Consider the following 20857-nt stretch of genomic DNA (forward strand, 5'->3'; position numbering starts at 1 on the left):
CTTAAGAGAAGTAGGATATCTGCAATGCCGTGTCACCTAATGGGTGGCATTTAGAGCCTGGTTGTTATGCTCTGGCCTGTCAGTGCTACCCTAGTTGAGGAGAAAGCTAGAGCTAGGTCTACGTCTCCAGGGCTTATGACTACATGTCTAGGCCCTGTGAATGAATATGGGGGCTTTTGTCTATGGTCCCTGGGTGGGGTCTTCTTTTCTCTCAGTTTTTTTCTTAGTTCACCGTGAGATTCAAAGAATTTCTAGTAGAAGGGACTTTGATACCACATTTGTCCATCTTCAAAGAGGAAGGGGACAGGCTAACCTAATCTGCCTTTTCACCATGTATTCCCAGAAAAACTGATGGCACATGTGCTAGTGTAACAGGGACATTCTCTTGAAATTGCCCTTTTCTCACCTTCCCTTTTCCCTTTTCCTTCTGAGAGAATCCCTTTCTTGGGGTCCAGTTGAAGTCCTGCTGCATTTCCTCCAGAGAAGAGGAAAGAAGACACACCTCGGGATGGCAGAGATCTTGCTCTGCATATCAACTTCCTGCCCATTGTTTCACTGTGCCTCCTTTGTGCTATTCATGACTCCAGACAGTGTCTTCTTCGGGGCAGCTTTGAGTCAACCTGCATCTTCCTACCAACTTCTGTCATCCAGATTTCTGATAGAGCAGAAGGAAGCCTGAATCGCAGATTCTAATGACAGTGTGGAGTTCAAAAATAATCATGGAGCTGCTGGAGAAATGGCTTGTCTGTCAAGAGCTACTCTTACAGAGGATCTGGGGTCAATCCCAGCACCCATGTAGTGATTCACTACTATCTGTAATCTAGATCCGGGAGATCTAATGCCTTCTTCTGCGTTGCCTTTTGATTCTAGGATGAGCCAGCCATCAAGATGCTCTCAGTCTGGCAAATGCCAGGCCTTCTCTTTCCATCATCTACTCCCTACATGCAGAGGAAGCAGAGTAAAGAAAAAACATGGCACCACACACATGGTGCACAGATGGCATACATGCAGGCAAAACTACCTATACACATTAAAAAAAAATAAAATTAATCCTAAAAAACAAACTTAGCCAGGTGGTGGTGGCGCATGCCTTTAATCCCAGCACTCAGGAGGCAGAAGCAGGTGGATTTCTGAGAATTCAAGGCCAGCCTGGTCTACAGAACAAGTTCCAGTCCAGTACTACACAGAGAAACACTATCTTAAAAAAACAAACAAACAAACAAACAAAAAAACACTTTATGGAGTTCTGGTTTTTAAAAAGAAAAAAAATTCTACAAACTGTTGCTGCTATCCTTTCATTTATCCATTTCTTTGATTCAAATTAATTGTTCCTTGTTATATGCTGCTTACTTTAAATTCTGGCATGCCATAATGGACAGCCTGATCCTTATCCTCAAGAATACAGTTTGTAACTGAGAAATAAGGGACTAAAAGAAAGTTACAGTCTGTGGGACTCTAGAGAAATGAAATTCTTCTCAGTTTGGCTTCTGGGTCTTCTCATTTTCTGAGATCCCTTTAGTGGACCCTAGAAGGCTTATGGGATCCCTTCTGCACGTTAGAGCTTGTCTGAATTCTCAAGGCAGTTACTACCCTTCCCCAACCCAGCCTTCTCTTCTCCAGGGTAAACACTCTTGGTTCCTTTAGTCATTTCCCCTATGATGGGCCCAAGTGCCCTTTCTGTCCTGGTCACTATCTGTAGGATGCAGCCCAAACAAATAAAGCCTGCCTCTCGGCCAGTGTGGAGCCCACAACACAATGAAATGTCCCAAACATTGATTTCCAGGGAGCGGTACAGCCTGGAACCACTCCCATGTTTCCGCTTTTCTCTGGTTTCCTTGCATCCAGGGAGTAGATGATGGAAAGAGAAGGCCCTGGCATTGGTCAGACCTCGAATGTCTTGATAGTTGACCCATCCTGGAATAAAAAACTCCCTTCTTTTACCTCCCCCCACCCCTGTTGTCCTCTTGTCTTCACACCCCAGTTGGTATCCAGACATATTCAACTCTTTTGACACTGAAAATGTTGTCATCTACAAAGTTCATACTTAAGAACTGTGCAACAGTTTAAAAAAAAAAAGAGAAACATCACACACACACAAATGTCATGTTTTACCCCAGTGTCCAATTTTGTGTTAGGCTTTAACCATCCCTAAATTCAGCCTTACTGCCTGGGGCTTGCCCTTCCTTTTCTGAGTGATTGCTTTTCATTCCTAGGGAAAGTAGCATGGAAAGTAAAACTCTAGTATTCTATTTTTGTCTTCATTCTCTGCCCCAGTCTCCCTTACCTCTAGACCCAAAATGACTAAAGTTGAATCCTGTGACATCACAACAGTTGGCTATTGTATCAAAACTGTGATATCCAGCAAGGGAGGATTATGACTTTAGGGAAGAATAGAAGGAAGAGTGTAGCTTCATCTGAATAAAAGGGCATTTTTAAGCAAATCTTAACCCAAAAAGCCTGGATTGGCCTTTCAGTGCCTGACTGCCCTCTCTTTGGTTCCCATTGCACCCTGTCTCTATGGATTAATGGTTTGGTTTGTGGGCATTGCAATGACCATATCTGAATGTGTGGAAGTCTCCTGCTGGCCAGTTGGCTTCTGGGCTGGCTTTGGGTTTCATTTATGAGACATATGCTGAACAGAACTATTCAGGGGTGGGCTTCAGAGGGCAGCCTGGGAGCCTGGGATGAGCCTGAGGCAGATGTGCATGGTCCCTAGGCTGAAAGAAAGCCACTGGTGCAGCTAGTTTTCTTGAGGTTATGCGGCAGTTCTGTTCTTGAAACATGCTGCCCATAGACCTGGAGTGTTGCAGCCTGCTGCTTCTGAGGCAGATTGGGGCCTGCCTGGGAACTCTTTCATGGTTTCCTAACACTGAGACTTAGAAAAACACCTGCCTCAGAGAATTCTAAACTTTTTTTTTTAACAGTACCCATAGGCCCAAAGAACTAGCTAAGTTTCATTTATTAAGTATTTAGGTTTAAACAATTTTGTATTGCTATATATTTATCCTAACAAAGTGAGTAGCTGTCTGGAAAAAAAAACTACATAAATTGAAAGAAAAATATTTTTATTTCATTCTTAAATAACCACAATTACTTACTAATGGGATCTGCTGGATGCTGTGTGGTATCCTGGATTCAACATTGCCACCCACATATCCTTTCCATGCTGCTCTTCACGTGGTACTTGGCTTTTTATCATAGCAACTGTTGAAAACCAGCTTTACAAAGACATGACCTCATTTAAAAGAATGTAGTACAGTCTGATATTCAAACTTAACTTGTGTGGTGTCTAACAGATGTTGAGGATTTCTTTTCTCCCCCAAATTTATAATATGTGGCAGTACTCCTGAGTTTGCCAGGTTGTTCTGGGGTACCTTGGCATACAGTTTGAGAACCATAGACTCACAGCTACTGAGTAGCACCTGCCCTCAGATGTTAGGCAGATGGATGAACAGACTCCTTTTATCTACTTTCTTAGCCCTAGAAGGACCTCACCATAAGGAAAAGGCTTGCTTTGACCAGAGTCTGTGTTTGTGAACTGTTCTGCCCCTAGGCTAGGAAAAATGATGAGTACTTCTCATTGATTTTTTGTTGATTGAAAGAAAGCCTTCTAAACTAGATAGGTTAAAGAAAAACATTGTCATGACATTAGGAATTCAAGGACCAGGCATTAGATTAGTTGCCAGTATCTAGACAGACCTGGGCTGCAGGGATATACATGAGGTGGTGGAGGGTGGTTTCCTGCCACAATGCATAGAACCAGCAGACCATAGCCATACCAGTGCACTTTCTGCTTCTGCCTTCCAGATTTGAGGAACAAAAGGTGTTTGCCCAAACCTAATAAAGTTGAACCTTTATGATCTATATAGAACTTGCAGTTTGAAGATTATTCTTTATTACTACCTAAAAAAAATTTTTTTTGGTGGTACTGGGGATTGAACCCAGGGGCTCAGACACGCAAGGGAAGTGTTCTACCATTGAACTACACATCACAGAGCCAGGCATAGTGGTGGCACACACCTTTAATCCTAGCACTGAGGAGGCAGAGGCAGAAGGATCTCTGTGAGTTTGAGGCCAGCCTGGTCTACATAGTGAGTTCTAGGACAGCTAAGACTATATAGTGAGACCCTGTCTCAAAAACAACAATAACAACAACAACCTTTATCACCATCCCTTTTTAAGTATTTTATGACAGGATCTCACTGTGTCATCCAAGCTGTTATCACCTAGATTTTTTTTTTTAAAATGGGTTCTGGGAATTGAACCTGGGTTCTCTGGAAGAACAACCAGTGCTCTTAACCACTGAGCCATCTCTCCAATGCTCCCCCCCCCCCCCGCCAGGCTGTTTTCACATTGATGTGCTCCTGTCTCAGCCTTCCAAGTTCTCAAGTTAGAGATGTGTGCCACCATACTTGGCCCCTTATCATTTCTTGATAATACTGTTCTATAGAACAATGTTCCAGAGTTGCTGAGCTCTATTTTGTATGCCATGTGAAAACATTTTACTGAAATATGATATAGACACGACATTATGTATCCAGGTCCAACAGATTTTTTAGAAATGAACCCATGTAACCAAAACCTTGGTCCAGACACAGAATATTACAAGTATCTCAGAACTGCACCTTCAGTTTTTTTGTAGAGTTATACTTCATGGATACCCCCAACATCCTGATTTCTAATAGCATAGTTTCTTTTTTTCAGCTTTTTTCAGATTTATTTTTTGTGTGTGAGTACTTTGCCTGCATGCATGTATGTGTACCAGGTAAGTGCTGGTGGAGGCAAAGAGAAGGTATCAGATGTACTAGAACTACTTTCAGATGGTTATGTGCTACCATGTAGGTGCTGAGAACCAAACATAGGTCCTCTACAAAAGCAACAAATGCTTTTTTTTTTAATTCTTTGTGTCTTTCATATCATGCCTCCCGATCCTACCCACCCACCCCCAAATAAAACAAAATAAAATTTAGAGAAAAAGGAAGAAAGGGAAATCTCGTCATGGAAGCTTCAGTGTGACACAGTAAGTCACGCAGTAAACTCCTTTATCCATATATTTTTACATGCAGGCATTTATCACAAAAAAATCACTGGTCGCCGGACAGTGGTGGCGCATGCCTTTAATCCCAGCACTTGGGAGGCAGAGGCAGGCGGATCTCTGTGAGTTCAAGACCAGCCTGGTCTCCAAAGCAAGTTCCAAGAAAGGTGCAAAGCTACACAGAAAAACCCTGTCTTGAAAAACCAAAAAAAATCACTGGTCTGGTTCAAGGCCCCTGGTCTCTGCTATACCATTGATACTGGGCCCTCACTGGGACTCTTCCTAGATATTCCCGTTGCTGCCCTGTGTCATGGAGATCCTGTAGCCCTGGGTCTACAGGGCTCCCCCTCCTCTTCCTAACGTGCTTCAGCAGATCAGAGGTAGGGTAGATATTGGGGTGGGCTAACACATAATCCCAGTTCTGGGCCTACGTTGTTGCAGAATTAGTCAGCCCTCCAGCTCTCCCCTCTCTTCACCACTAGGGTGGAGCTCTCCTGCATTGCCCTGGCTAGTTCACCCCTTACAATGATGAGCAAGGGACAGGGCCAGTTCTCCTGCTTTCATATCCTCCGGGGCAGTTCTCCCACCCTGATCTGCACCTTCAAGATCAGCTCTACTGTGATGCCCACGCAAGGTGCAGGGCCTGTTCTCCTGAGGCAACAAATGCTTTTAACTACTAAGCCATCTCTGTAGCTCCAGCGTAAATTTATTAGGCTGCTTTTGTATTTTCCACATACAGAATTATGTAGGATATTTGATATCTTTTTATTCACAATATTTCAAAGATTTATTCACATTGCAGGTAGCTATATATCATACATTCCCATTGCCATATAGTATTCCATTATATAATATACCATAATTTACTTTGGATTCTTCTGACAGTGGTCATTTGGGTGGTTTTCTTTTTCAGCACTATTATGAATGATGTTGTTTCTTATACTTATCATTAGTGCATGTGTGTTTACATTTCTGTTGGAGAGATGTGTGCACATGTATGCATGTGTTTTATTGCATCCCTTCTTGTGAGTATAGTATGTTAATCGTATTACATTGTGATTATAGTTTGCATTCCTTGATGATTAATGAAATTAGCTGCTTTTCCATATATCTCTTGGCTAGTTGTATATAATCTCTGGTGAAGAATTTGGACTAGTTTTGTTGTTGTTTGTTTTAATTGATTTGTTGAAGTTATTTATATATCCTAAATATGAGTCTTATGCTGGATACACACACATACAGAGAGAGAGAGAGAGAGAGAGAGAGAGAGAGAGAGAGAGAGAGAGAGAGAGAGAGAGAGAGATGGATGAACCATCTTCTCCTACTTAGTGGCTTTCTTTTCCACTTTCCAAATGGCAATTTTTAAATGAACAGAGCTCTTACTCAATGCAGTCTAACTCGTCATTGTTTTCTGTTATGGCTCTCATTCTCTGTCCTATTTAAGAACTCTGTGCTTTCCTCCAAGGTCTCTTTGGCTTCTGTTTGCCCTGGTTCTTCCCCTTGCAATTCTTCTCACACCCTACCTCCTGAAGACTCAGTCACCCCAGGAACACTCTGTTACAGCTCTTACATTGTGAAGCATCCATACCTGCTTGTCTGAGACAGGATGAGGAGCTCAAGGGTAGGAACCAGAGCATAGCGTAGGAATTGGGAAAACACCTTCTGAGGGTTTGAGTAAAGGGAGCAGTGGAGGCCTTCGGTGCCCATACCTTTTTCTATTTCCCTTATAGCATTTCCCAAACTTATTTCAACCTGTACCCCCTTTTGATAAGCATAAAGATTTTCCACACCTGTGGGGTCTTCTGCAGGTTGAGAGTTATAGTGCTACATGGAGGACTGACCAGTAGTGTCCAAAACACTAGACATTAGGAAAAAAGCCCAGCAAAAAGTCTTGTGCACTTTATAGTTGGAAAGTCTTTTCAAAGAGTAAGTGTAGTTGAGTTCTTGGGGAAGTCCTCCCCTGCTAGTAGTGTTTGAGGTGTTCAGAAAGCATTAGCCCCCTTTGAGTGTTCTTAATGGGTCTGATTGGTACAGGTGACTAACACTTCATTGGAAGGCTAAGAGATGGGCATGGGTAATAGAGCCCAAAGCTGCCTACTGTATCCAAGAGTAGCCACACTGAGGTGATAACAAGGGCCTGCTGGGTAGTAAGAATTGTTCTAGGCACGGAGGAAGGAGCAGTAAGCAAAGACAAGAAATAATGCCTAAGGTCACGGAATTTCATATACATAAAGGTAGAAAATGAGTGTATTGGATGATGGCAAATGCTGCAGAGGAAAGTAGAAATGACAAAGTAGAGTGCTGATGGGGTAAGCAGGAAATGGTTTTAATTTTGTGTAGTATGCTCAGGAAAGTTTCATTGGGAAGATGGCATCTAACCAAAAAGACTTGAAGTGGGGGTGGTGGTGGGGGGACGACGACACAGACTTGTTGGATAATGTGTTATAGTTAGCAAAGATATGAAGGTCCCTACCATAGGAATGTATGTGCTAGGCATGTTTCAGAACATAATAAGGAGACAGTGTGGCTGGAGGGAAAAGGGTAACCAGAATGAGGTCACAGACATAATAGGGAACCTTATGGTGAAGGGCCTTTTAAGTCACTCCAGCTTTGACTTTGAGAATGGGAATGGGAGCAATATATTTTAGTCTTTTTTTTTTTTTAAACATCTACATCCATGTTGGTGGAGTAACAGTGGTGGAGGTAGCTTATTAAGAGAAACAAAGTCATGTGAAGAAATGAAGACAAGCACCAAGGCGTCAGAATGGGGAAAGCTCAACCCTTGCAGCATGTCCTTCCTCTGTTCTTCATAGGTGGAACTCACTAGTATTCATCTTCTCACTGCAGAGGTTTCCTTGTACTGAAGATAGGTAAGTAGAGGAACCTAGACTTTTCCAGTCCCTTAAGCCATGGCTGTTTCCTTGTCCTCCTCTGAGATGGTACAGCTTATAGGAGGTATGCTTTTCCAAGGCAGTGGAGGCCTCTTGCCATCAGTCAGCTTAAGCTCAACTAGATGGGAGAGCATGGGAAGGGTGAGTATGAGGTCAAGAATTAGGGGGCAGGAAAGGCTCCAGAAAAAATCTGACATCTGGCCTGGATATTTAAGAAAGAATGGGGGCAGAGGACATGCCAGAGAGAAGGACTTGGCTGCATAAAAGCTTGGAGGCATCAGTATTCCTGGAATGGAATACAGGGAATGGCATTCTCTGTAGTCTGATGTGGCTGCCCTAGGAAAGACGCTGACTTAGATTAGGACTGTGACCTCTGCATCACTGTCTTGATTATGGACCTGCTCCATTCCTCTTGCCCAAGTGAGGAAAGACAGTGGTTAGTCCCTCAGAGCAGGGCTTGCAGTACAAGCCTCCATTCTGTTTTCTTTTCTGAAGTGGTGACAAGTCACTAGACAGTGTGGGCTCAGTTGTCTTCCAGTGCTAGGCAAAGCTGCTGGCTGAGAGGCTGTGTCCAGATTGGCAGCAACAGCTGTTAGGAAGGCTTTGAAACTATCTTGGCACCAAGTAGACTACTTTTGGCCTAGAATTGCCTTGTGATCATTCACCCCAATTCAGGTTATCGGGAAGTGTTTAACTTCAGCTTAAAATCTACAGAATCTGTGTTCCAGTGGAAAAGGGCCATCTGGCAGGGATGGGGATTGAAACTTGGTTGAGGTTGAAAATCTAAATGTAAAGAGCTTCCTTTGAGGAGCAAGCTGGGAAAGCAGTGTAGGAGTGACAAGTGGACTGTAAAGAGTTCTTCTTTTTTCTTTCTCATTCAACAAGAACAACAAAATCATTTTTTCCTGTGGCTGGTTTTTCAGCCTCTTTGAGTCCTGTAAAAAACCCCTGGCAATGCTTTAACCTACTAGCCGACAAACCCTGGGTCCTTTCTTACCTGATGGGCTCTCTGCACTTTGGAACAGATGCAAAGTATAGGATATGTGGATAGCGAAGGAGAAAAGAGTCTTTTGGTTTGAAAGGGATTGTTTCAGTGTTGAGAAGTCCTTCCTGGTGCCCTTTCTTAGACGTTTTTTCCCTCCCACCTACTCCCCTTTCCCTAGGCATAGCACAGCCAGAGGCCCAGTCTAATGTTGACCTTTTCTGTGTGTAGATGTGGCAGGTAGAGGCATGGCTGAAGAATCAAGCTCCAAGAAAAGACCAAAGGAGTTTTTCAAGTTCCAAGTCTATTTTTAGGATCCTTTTTATCTTTCTGAGAACCAGGAAGAGGGTTGACTGGGAAAGAATACAGGGAAGGAGGTGCATAGCCTCTTCCTAGGAGCAGGAGAGCTTTTCCACAGGGAATTTAGCAGGGGTCTTCCTTGCTTTCTGGATGGCTGATTATGTGGGGATGCAGGAGACACTGAAGTGCTGAGGACAAGGGTGAAGTCCTATGGCGCAAAGGCTCACCCTAGTTCAGCTGTTGTTGTTAAGCTTCTTCCAAAAGGAGTTCGAATGTTAATTACTAGGACTCTTAGGAAAAATGTGAAATGCTAGACCCTCCTTGGGAAGCTGCTGGGCTATTCCTCTACCTCTTTGGACAGGGCCTGTGGATGAAGAAGTAGTTGGTAAGTGGGTACAGAGAGTCAGAGTGGGTGTTTAGTGAACATAATGAGCGGGCAGGTGGGCCCTGGGGTCAGACCATAGCTGTGCCTTGTCTGGTGACTGTTCTGTAATTTTGTTGGTTGCAGTGTCCTGGCTGTAACCAAGTTCTCATACCACACGTAAAAGCTCAGGTTCCTTTGTCGTCTTTTCTGTCCCTTTGGGCTGCTTTGTAAGTTATAACCTTCACACAAGCTGATTGTAGGAAATTAGAGAAATGGAGATATTAGTAGAACTTTTCCATTGTTTAGAGGCTTCCTTTGTTAGATGTCTTTTTAAATTTTTATTTGTGTGTATATGCACATAAGTATATGTAAACATGGCCAAAGGTCAAAGTTGAGTGTTTTTCTCAATCGCTCTCCATCTTATTTTTCTGAGTCAGGGTCCGTCACTGAACCTGGAGCTTGATGATTGGCTAGACTGGCTGGCCAGCAAGCCCTTGGGATCCTCCTCTCTCTGCCTCCACAGCATTGGATTACAGGTGTGTACCACTGTGCCCAGCTCTTACATATGTGCTAGAGCTCCAAAATCAGGTCCTCATTCTTGTGCAGCAAGCATTTTACCCACTGAGCCATCTCAGCTTTATTAGGTGTCTTGACTACTTACTAGTAAAAAGAAAAGAAGAGTGATGGGAAGTTTCTGTTTCCTGTCAGTGGCTGTTCTAACATCAGCAGAGGGGAGGCTTTCCCTCACATGCTCATTTCTTTTCCTCACCATTCTCAGGGTTCTGCAAGTCTTTCAGGAAGATACTGAAGGGACATTAACCTCATGGGGAACACAGGTTTTTTTGTTCATTTTCAGGGGCTGAGCGTCCCTGAGAAAGATCTCCCTTCAGAGATGAACATTATTATTATTATCATCATTATTATTACTATTATTATTTATTATGATTGGTGTGCATGTGCAGGTATTATTTGTGTGTGTGAATGTGGGTGCTCCTGTATAATAGCTTGTGTGTGGAAGTCAGATGACAACTTTCAGGAATTGGTTTTCTCCTTCCACCTTATTGTAGGTTCCAGAGATTGAACTCAGATCATCAGGCTTGAATAGCAAGTACCTGCTGAGCCATCTCACTGACTCCCTCTTAGACTTTGGAAATCCCTCTTGGATTGTGGACTGGGTTAGATTGTATTACCTGTTGAAGGCTGAACTGGGCAAAAGCAGGAACCTTCCAGAAGGTCTGGGGATTTCAAACAGCCAATAGGCTGTACCATGCACTGGGATAAGCTTCTCTTCCCTGCACCATTCATGCCCTCCATCTAAGAAGTTTTGTGTGGTTGTGCTATGGCCCAGCTTCCTAGTGCTCCCTGCTGAGATGCAGGCCCAGGGCTGTACACTCACGTGCTGGCTGGGAAAGCTAGCCAGATAGAGTCAGAGGGTTAGGGGTGTCAGTGCTGACATGGAGAACAGTTTAAATGGACCACTTTCACTCAGCTCTGGCCAACTACTGTTACAAAGAAATGTCAGTTGTTTTTGCAGATTTTCTAATTTTCAAGAGAAGCTAAAACCTCAATTTTTATTGACACTCAGCTTCTTAAATGTTTGACAACTAATTTGGGTTATTTAAAAATAAAGGGAAGTCTAGATGAGACTTAGCTTTATTTACTCTTGTGGACCACTCGTTGATGTCTTCCAGTATAAGCTCCTCTTCCAGGAGTTTGGAAGTGAGGACAAAGCAAGGAAAGAATGTCTAGCTACTAGGGTGGATGGCAGGAAACACTTGTTTTGAAGTACAAGGAGTAAAGTTAGTTGTTGCCTGAGGAAACTGTTAGATGGAAACTAATGCAAACTAATGCTTGCATGAAACCCAGTTATGTACATGTCCTTGGTTGAGGGCCGGGGGTTCTGTTTAGGGTTAATGAAACTGGGTTCTGGAGGAGGGAACAAGTGTCCATCTTCTGTTTGTTCACAGCTGAGCAAACTCTTGGGAAGAGTGAGTAATGACGTCAGACCTTTCTGAGACCTCACCTTGTTGTAGGACACAGATTTTCTAATGTAAAGTATATAAGATTAGCCTAAAATGCTTACTAGAAATGCAATTTCCTGGTCCCACCCCTACAGATGCCCATTAAGGTGGTGGAAATGGAACCTAGGACTCTGTATTTTTTTTAAATAATCTTAAAGAAAGTAGACAGTAAAACCAGAGAGATATAGTACTTTGGGAGTTACTTAATTACCCTGGAGCTAAATTTCCTAATTGGAAATATAAGGCTGTATTACCCCTACCTCATAGAATGCTAAGAATTGAATTAAAAGATCCCTGAAGGCAAAATGGAGCCCTGGCTTGGAGCTGGGGCTTAGTAGGAGTCGCTTAGGCCCCAGTTCCTGACTTCCACTTTCTAGCTGTGTTACTTAGGTGGCTTATTCCCTGCTCTGTATTTTGGTATCCTCTATAAAGTATAAATAATGTTAGTAATAGTAGTACCTATTTCACAGTATGTCCAAAGGATTAAATGGTTTAACATATGTGAAGTGCTTATAGTTTTAGCTATTATAATTGCAGAAGGAATCTTGCAGCATATCAACACACCTTAGTTTTTTTCTTTAGGTTTGTTTGTTATGAGTAAAAAACAAATTAAGGCTGATGAGGTTTACTTACGGTTACTATTGCTGTGATGAGACACCGTGACCAAAAGCAACTTGGGAAGAAAGGGCTTATTTTGCTTCTACTTGTATATCACAGTTTAATCAGGCAGTCAGGGAAGGAACTCAGACAGAGTAAAAACCTGGAGGCAGGAGCTGATGCAGAGGCCATGGAGGAGTGCTGCTTACTACTTTCTTCCTATGGCTTCCTCAGTCTACATTCATTTAGTACCCACGACCATTCTGCCTAGAGATGGTACTGCCCATAGTGAGCTGGGCCCTCCCACATCAATCATTAATCAAGGCCAATCTGATAGGGGCATTTTCTCAGTTGAGGTTCCCTCTTCCAAAATGATTCTAGCTTGAGTCAAACTTGACATAAAACTTGCCAGCATAGAGGCCTTTCCCATGTCCAGTTTTTACCAACTTTTCTCCCTTGACAGCTCTGCTAAGGCAGGGACATCTTATCATTTTTATACTGTAGGTGTTTGCACATCACCTGGCGTAGGTAAAATGAATTGAATGTCAGTTCCAGAGAATGTGAAAAGTGACTCAGGCTCAGGAACTGAGAGATGCATGGTGGGAAAAAGCCTTTTGTTAAGCATCTGTGTTTGGGAAAAGGGTATGCTGTTACCATTGCTGTTTTATTGAGAAAGCCAGCCTCTGGAACTCACTTGTGCAAGGTCACACAACCAACAGCTGATGGGCAGGGTTGAGTGCAGTGATCTGACTATATTCCCACTGTTTCTCACATACCTGGGAAATTCCAGTGGTACTGTACTGTGCTTTTTCTCTGACTTACAGCTCTTTACATAGTTGTCTGAAGTTTGTTAGAGCTAGGTTTCTGAGAAACTGCTGATTGGTGGTAGATGCTAATTGAAGAATTTCCTTTTCCAAATATGTTGTTTGCCTTTTATGGATGGACCTTCGTGACAAGCAAACCAGCTTCTCATCTTGCTTGCTTCTGTTGGGCATTTTCACTAAGTGTCTTTTTCTCCTTAACCTGATTAGCTGAGGTATCCAGCTAACAGTGCAGAGGAGGGCCAGCAAGATGGTTCAGGTGGGTTAAAGTGCTTGCTTCCAAGTGCTATGACTTGTTTGATTCCATGGATCCACATGGCAGAAAGAAAGAATAGATTCTACAAGTTGCCCTTCATCCTCTGCATGCACTTATGGCACATGCATCCCACCCCAACACACACACACACACACACACACACACACACACACACACACACACACACACACACAATGCATTAGCACATAGATAAGAAAACATAGCTTAAAAAATATATTGAAGAAGTTGGGCCTGCTCCTCTCTTTGTTACATCATCCCAGGACTTTTTTTTTCTTTGTTATTCCATCAAAATATCAGTGTTAGCTTCATTCTTCACTAGTTGGTTCTCTGTTCATGTTACATCTACAGAATAGCATTCCAGAGCAGTGGGGCCATGTCTCCCAACACTAGAGATTCATCAAGGAAAGAAACAACATCTTTCATTATATTTTTAAATGTAATTCAGTTTCCAGTGTTTCCACACATCTGCCCCTTCCCTGAAGGCCTGCCTTGGAAGAAGTAGAACATGTTGAGAATTATGTTGTTGGGTAGTGATAGTTACTGTGATCATTGCAGCCATGGGCCCTCAAAAGCTGACATGTGGCAAGTTGATTCCTTACCTGCTGAGTTCCCTGAGGAAGCTGAGAGCTGGCCTGACAGAGCTTCTGGGGCTGCTTCTTTTTCTCCTTTTTGCACAGAACTATATGCAAGCACTTGAGGCTTTGGCTGCCAGTAGAGAGTATCTCTACCAGAGCCAAAATGCATAGGTGACCAGTGGCAACTGGCCTGGCATCATGTCATCATCATTATCCCTAGTGTCATATTAGACACTGAAGTTTACACAGTTATTTTCTTTAAACAGTATTTTTCTCTGCTTTATAAAAAATGGAAGTGAGGTTCCTCTGGTTTCATTTTTGTTGTTCCTTTTTCTTTTTATTACATCGATTGGTTGTTTGTGTGTGGGGTATGCATGCATGCACTGTGGATCATATATGGTCAGAGAACAACCTTGGGGAGCTGGTTCTCTCCTTCCATCATGTGGGTCCCAGGGATAGAACTCAGTTCACTGGGTGTGGTGGTAAGTACCTTTACTCAGTGAGCCATCTTGCCAGCAAAAGCACCAGTAGCATTTCTTTAGAGAAATCTTTCATTGGTATAGTGGAGTCAATTCTCTCTGTCCACTTCGTGTGTCCTGGGGATCAAACTTAGGTTTCCAGGCTTGGTGTCAAGCCTCTACATGCTAAAATATTTTTCTGGGCCAAAATATAAATTTTAAATATGATTTTGGGCGCTGGCAAATGACCCAGCAAGTAAGTTGCCTATTACCAAGCCTGGCGAACTGAGTTGGATCCCTGGGACCCACATAGTGGAAGAAGAGAACTCCCTGGAAGTTGCCCTCTGACCTCCATACAAACCATGGTACATACATACACATGCCCACACATATACACATGCACACAAAATAAATGATATAATAAAATTAGCAAAGATTAAAATACTGATTTTTGTATCCTGCAAGCCATCTTGTTTTGTTTTGTTTTTTTGGTTTTTCGAGACAGGGTTTCTCTGTGTAGTTTTGAGCCTTTCCTGGAACTCACTCTGTAGCCCAATTTGGCCTCGAACTCACAGAGATCCGCCTGGCTCTGCCTCCCAAGTGCTAGGATTAAAGGTGTGCACCACCACCACCCAGCCCTGCAAGCCATCTTGAACTTACTATATTAAGTATTACTTTGAGTCAAAATACCTGAAACAATCCATTTTTAAGGAAGACAGTTTGATTTTGGCACATGGTTTCAGAAGTTGTAGTGCATGGTCACTTTGGGCCTGTGGAGGTACGATATATTACAGTGGGAACATGTAGTCCAGGAGACCTGTTCACTTCATGATGTCTAGGAAGGAAACACAGTGTTCTACTTCTCTTAGGCTCCACTTCCAAAGGTTTGACCACCTCCCACTAGCACTACAGGCTGGAGACCCAGCTTTCAACACATGGGCCTTTCAGAGGGACATTCGTGATCAAAACTGTACCATTCACTTATTAGTTTAATGGGTTTTGTGTGGAGTCCTTGGGATTTTCTACATACTTTCTACATATTTTCAAAATTATTCCATCTGCAAAATAATTATATTTCTACCTTTCCAATCCGGATATACCCTTAAGTTTTAACTCCCCCACCCCATTTCATTATTTGCCAAAAAATAATCCTTAGATGGTGGCTCTTTTTACTGTTGGTAACATATTATAGCTGTGTATGATACACAGATGGACAGTTTTTCATGTGTATGGGTGTTTTGCCTGCACGCCACTTGTGTGCCTGGTGCCCATGGAGGCCAGTAGAGGGTATTGTAACTCTAGAACTAGAGTTACTGACAGTTGTGAGCCTTCATGTGGGTGCTGGGAATTGAACCTGAAGTCCTCTGTAAGAACATCTGGGGCTCTTAACCACTGAGCCATTTCTCTAGTCTCAGGATAGACTTTTGTTTTTTTTTGCTTTATAAATATTTAAATACCTTATGTATATTTTATTTTTGTAGATATTAGGAAAACATGATTATTACTTCTAGCCCCTAATTGTACGATGTCTTTTAGATGCCACATTATCAGAATAGCCTTTCATGAACATGTCAGATATCACATCCTCTTCCTCCTCCTTTCTTCACCCAGGCTTCAAACTACTTATTGTCTAATATAATATAATAATGTGCACTTAGTAGTCAGCACAGGACACCTATGTGATTCTTATCTATGCTATTCACTGGATGTAAGCTCATGAGGACAGACTTTATTCTTTGCTGGATCACCATTTGCTTTGGGTAGAGTTTCTCAACAAATACTTTTTGGATGAATGAATGGTTTATTGCTTAGAAAAAAGCTAACTTTTTTTTTTTTAAAGAAGAGGAAATATTTCAGTTTTATCCATGAGTAATAAATGAATAATAGGACAAGAGGTAGGAAAATACAGCAAAAATTATGAATATGGTGAGGAATTATAGGAAACTTAAAAATGAGAACTGGAAATCATTTTCTGTGAGGCAACAAATTATTTGCTAGCTCACAAACTCTCTTCCACCAGAGGCCAGGAGTGGGAAAGTGGTTTTTGCCACTTGCCACAGGAATGCTTGTGGCCTTGGTGGACCTCTCTGGAAGATACTGAAGTGCTTCTGGCTGTCTGTGGAAACTTGGTTTACAGGAGTGTCTTCTTTGCAGGGCTCTGGGTTTGCAGAAAGCCGAAATGACCATGACTGCCAACAAGAACTCCAGCATCAATCATGGAGCCGGAGGCACTAAAGCCCCTCGGGAGACTCTGAGCAGGTGGGTAGGGGTGTACTTCTGGGAGATAGCATCAAGAATCTGCCAAATAGCCTGGGACCCAGGTAGGATCTCTGCCAGAGTATAAATATCATGACTGCTGATCATACTGTTTACTTGTTTAGGCCCAGCTTTTGCTGACCGTTAGGCAGAAGTCTTGTCTGACACACAACATTTTCTAGTTCTAAAAATCTCTATTTGGGAATGGCAGCTAGTAGCCTTAAAACAAGCTCTGCTTTGTATTGTGGAAGCCCTAGCATTCCAAGAACAGGACAGTAAGAAGTAGCTTAGAGAAGATGGGAATATCTTTGAGCCTGTGGTGTGAGGACCACACTGGGGTAGTGGTAGGTAGGCAGTTACACATATTAGCATAAGTTCCAAGCAGAAGTCTAGGCTCTGTAACAACTTAGGCTTGGCCACAAAGAAAACAACTTGGGGAATTTTAGTCAGTGTCTGCTATTATCCACTATCTTTTTCTTTTTATCCTCTTTGCAAAGGTAAGAATATAAGACTATAGAAAAATGAAAGATTTTGGAATCTTACAGAACCGGGCTCAAATTTAAGCTCTAAATACTTAACCAGATAGTGAGATCTCAGAACACTTTCTTGTGCTCTCTAAAATCTTTGCTGACTCAGCTGTAAAATCACAGTAATAATAGTACCTGACTGTCAGCGGTGCTGTGAGGATACAGTGAGGGAACATGGCGGTGCTTGGCTTAGCATAGGGGCTAGTGTGAAGCTGCTGGATTAATGGCAGCTCCTACCCTGTGATGAGATAAAAATCTTCCAGAACAAACATACCGATGTGTGTCTCTCTCCAGTGCTTCTTAAGACTTGGCCAAAGCTGCATGTTGGTGTCCCAGAAGGACTTTCAGGCTTTTAATAAAGCTACAGATACTTTCACAGCCTCTTCTGTAAATCTCAGATGGACAGATTTGGCTGGTAGGCTCTTATCACTAGGAGGGACAGGTGTGAGAATGCTAAGCTCTGCTTGGGATAGCACTAGCTCTTTCCTAATGTCTGGGCTGAGCCCAGTGAGACATGGCACCTTAGGTTTGGATTGAGGTGGTGGTAGATATTTAGTTCACTCAGAGTTGGTGTCCAGATGTGGCTAGTTGGGTAAGACCCAAGATGCAGCATGTGAGGAATGACTGGTATGAATACGGCCGGAGTTCCCCCACAATGTATATACAAGACTTGGTCCTTGTTCAGTCTTATGGACTGTGCCAGTCACACAAGGCTTGGTAGGCTTATATTCTTAAGCATGTAAGAGCTTTGGATTTAGCCAAAAGTTGAGTATCTACAGCAAGACCAGTAAGAACTGGTCCCCAAACTAAACTCTTCCAAAGCATTAAGTGACTGAGACATTCTACCTCTGGGAACCACTCTTCTGGGCTTAAACCACATCGATGGCAAGTCTTACTCAGTGTGTGCGCGCACAGGTTTGTAGTCTTGATCTACAACCCCCAATCCCTCCATACATGCCACACACTTTTGCACTGAACATTATATTAAATGTGCAGTCCTCTTTCCATATCCTCCTAAGTGCAAGGATCACAAGCTTTCACCACTACACATGAACCCACTTTTTAAAAAAAAAAAGTCACTACTATAGGAATTATATACCCTGTAATTATATAGTACTATTCTTATATAGTATATACTATAGTATTTGGGCCATGTGCATGCCTAGTGCACACAAACACTAGAACATCAGATTTCCTGGAACTAGAGTTATAGACTGATGTGAACTGCTACATAGGGGTTGGAACTGAATCCCAGTTCTCTGCAAGAGCATCCAGTGCTCAGAACCATTGTGTCATATCTCCAGCCCCCTATTTTTATTTTATTTATGTGTGCGTGTCTGTGTGTTAGATATACACATGCATGTGGATGCCCATGGAGGCCAGCAGAGGACATTGGATCCCACAGAACTAGAGTTATAGGAGGTTGTGAGCTTCCAGATATGAGTGCTGAGAACTAAACTCTGGTCCTCTGGAAGAATAGCAGGGCCTTCTCTGCCCCGTATTTTTTTTTCTTTCTAATTTCCAACATGTTGAGATTTCAGAGGTGCAGGATGTTTGGTGTTTACATTAAATTGCGAAGCAGAACTAAGACTGCTGACACATTCCCCAGTTTCTATTTGGAATACACGCCTACATGTTTCTAAATGTTTTCAGAACTGCTTTTCCTTTTAGTTTTCCAGCACAATTGCCATCCAAACATGCTGCACAGTGTTTGTAAATATCTGAGCTTCAGCTGTACCTTTGAAAAAGCACCTCTCCAGCCTCCCTTCTGTGGTTTCACTTCCTTCCTGCCACATTTCTGCTCCTCTCCCTCCCTTCATTTCTGGGAACCTGGCTTTGGCTTGGAGTCACACACCCCTGTGCTCTTCACTCAGAGGTTGCCCCTGAACTGGAGGTGTTACTTAGACACTGTGATCCTATGGTTTCTGTGGTTGGCTTCACCTTAGCCACTGTTTCTGTGTATTTGGGTTGGGTGAAACAGGAGGTTGCTGGTTCATTTAGGAAATGACTGTCAGTGAACTGAGGGCTCTCTTGGGTGCCAGGTTCTGTGCTGAACGCTGGGGAACAAAGAAAGGATGATCTACTCTCTTTCCAAGGTGTTTACAATTTGATAATCTTGGCGTTTGAATATTGTGTAGTCTGACTTTTCAATAGATTGTTGGCAGTGACCTGGGGCCCTTTTATCATTACCAGCTCAAGAGTCCAAGGAGGGGAACATGTTGGTGTCGACAGAAGTTTGATTGGAGAGAGCAGGGGTACAGTGCCTTACAAAGCTGGGTGTTCACACCCTGGCTGCTTTGGGAAACATGAATGCAGTAGAACCTAGTAGTACTAAGAGGCATATGTATCTGGCTCTGGGACAGGGATGAAGGGTGGGAAGGACTCTTGGAATTGGAAACTAGTGGGAATGAGCATGTGGGACCCCAGTGCTACTGTTCAGATCTTTATTTGCACGGCTTTATCTTTAGCTTGCTTATGGCTGTGCCTGAAGCTGCCCCCAACCAATCTGAGTCAAAGATCCTGGATTTATTATCAAGGTTTTAATTAGGTTTTCTGCAAATTTAATCCTTTTGTCCCTTTGAAGTCCAGACTTGATTAAGCGGGAGCCTATAGTAGGAAGAAAACTTAAGCTTTGCCATTTGCTGTATCCTGGCCTCCTGGAACAGATTTCCTTTTCTCTTTGTGGGTGAGTCCAGTGAATACACTGCCTAACCTCACCTGACTGTACAACCCTGCAGGCTGTTCCCACTCTAGCATCTACAGTTGGATGCCCAACTCAGCAGGAGGAGGTTGGGGTTCTCAAAGCTTCTCTAAATTGCAGAGGTCATAGTGTGTTGGTGCTGATGTCCTGCAATGGAATCAGAAGCAGCTTGGTGACTTGCAGAGAAGGAAATGTTCTAGTTAGAGCTCATTCAGTAGCTTTGGTGGGGGTCAATTTGGCCACTTGTGCTGTAGGACCTGAGCTTTTAGTACCTGGGTCATAGCAGTGTAGAAGTTAAGCTGCCAGTCTCCTGTTTGGTGGCCTTGATTCTGGTTGTAGGTTACAGGAAACCTGGGTATCTGTAAGGAATGTCCATTTCTTGAGGACAAGGACTTTGACTTTTATCTGGGTTCCCAAAGCCTGGAGCATTACCTGGCTTATAGAAGGCACTGCCTATCTGTTGTTGGTCATTCCGTTAAGGAGGATAGCCTCCTTTATGGAGCATGGTCTGCTGGTAATGTCTTGATGGTCCTTCTCTACTTTGGCCAATCTTCCCATCCACACTGTAGATTTTTAGAAAATCAGAGCTGAAAAGATGGCTTGGAGTTCATCCATACCCCTACTTGATTTATACACTGAAAAACTAAGGCACAGAGGAAGGGAAGTGTCCTCTGTAACACTGAGCTGGAGAGATGGCTGAGTGGTTAGGAGCACTTGCTGCTCTTGCAGAGGACCTGAGTTCAATTTCCAACATCCTCACTGTGATTCACAGTCATCTGTAACTCCAGTTTCAGGTGCTCCCACACCCTCTTCTGTCTCTGTTCACCAAGCATTCATGCACGTGGTGCACATGTGCAGGCAAACCACTCATATTCATTTTTAAAAACATCTGAGGGTAATAGGGTAAAAGTGTTACAAAGCCCGTCCTAGCCATCATAGGCTACCACACAGGAGGACCTGTAGCCTCAGCCACCCTGCTACTTGTGATGCCTCCCAGAATCTAACTAGGATGGTCTATTTATTTATTGGTGTATCAAGTGACCACAGACTTA

General features: G+C 43.0%; 1 protein-coding gene across 5 annotated transcripts in view; it reads left to right on the top strand.

The window, feature by feature from the left end:
• Positions 1-20857, top strand: part of Dennd2b (DENN domain containing 2B) — a 192730-nt gene that overhangs the window by 121763 nt on the left and 50110 nt on the right. For all 5 annotated transcript variants that reach the window (XM_059269034.1, XM_059269044.1, XM_059269050.1 and 2 more), the window contains one exon: positions 16476-16580. In XM_059269034.1, coding sequence (XP_059125017.1) covers positions 16501-16580 — 80 coding nt within the window. In that variant the 5' untranslated portion in view covers positions 16476-16500. The remainder of the gene's footprint in view (positions 1-16475; positions 16581-20857) is intronic.

The sequence above is a fragment of the Peromyscus eremicus genome, chromosome 1, assembly GCF_949786415.1.
Source record: "Peromyscus eremicus chromosome 1, PerEre_H2_v1, whole genome shotgun sequence".
Taxonomy (NCBI): Eukaryota; Metazoa; Chordata; class Mammalia; order Rodentia; family Cricetidae; genus Peromyscus; species Peromyscus eremicus.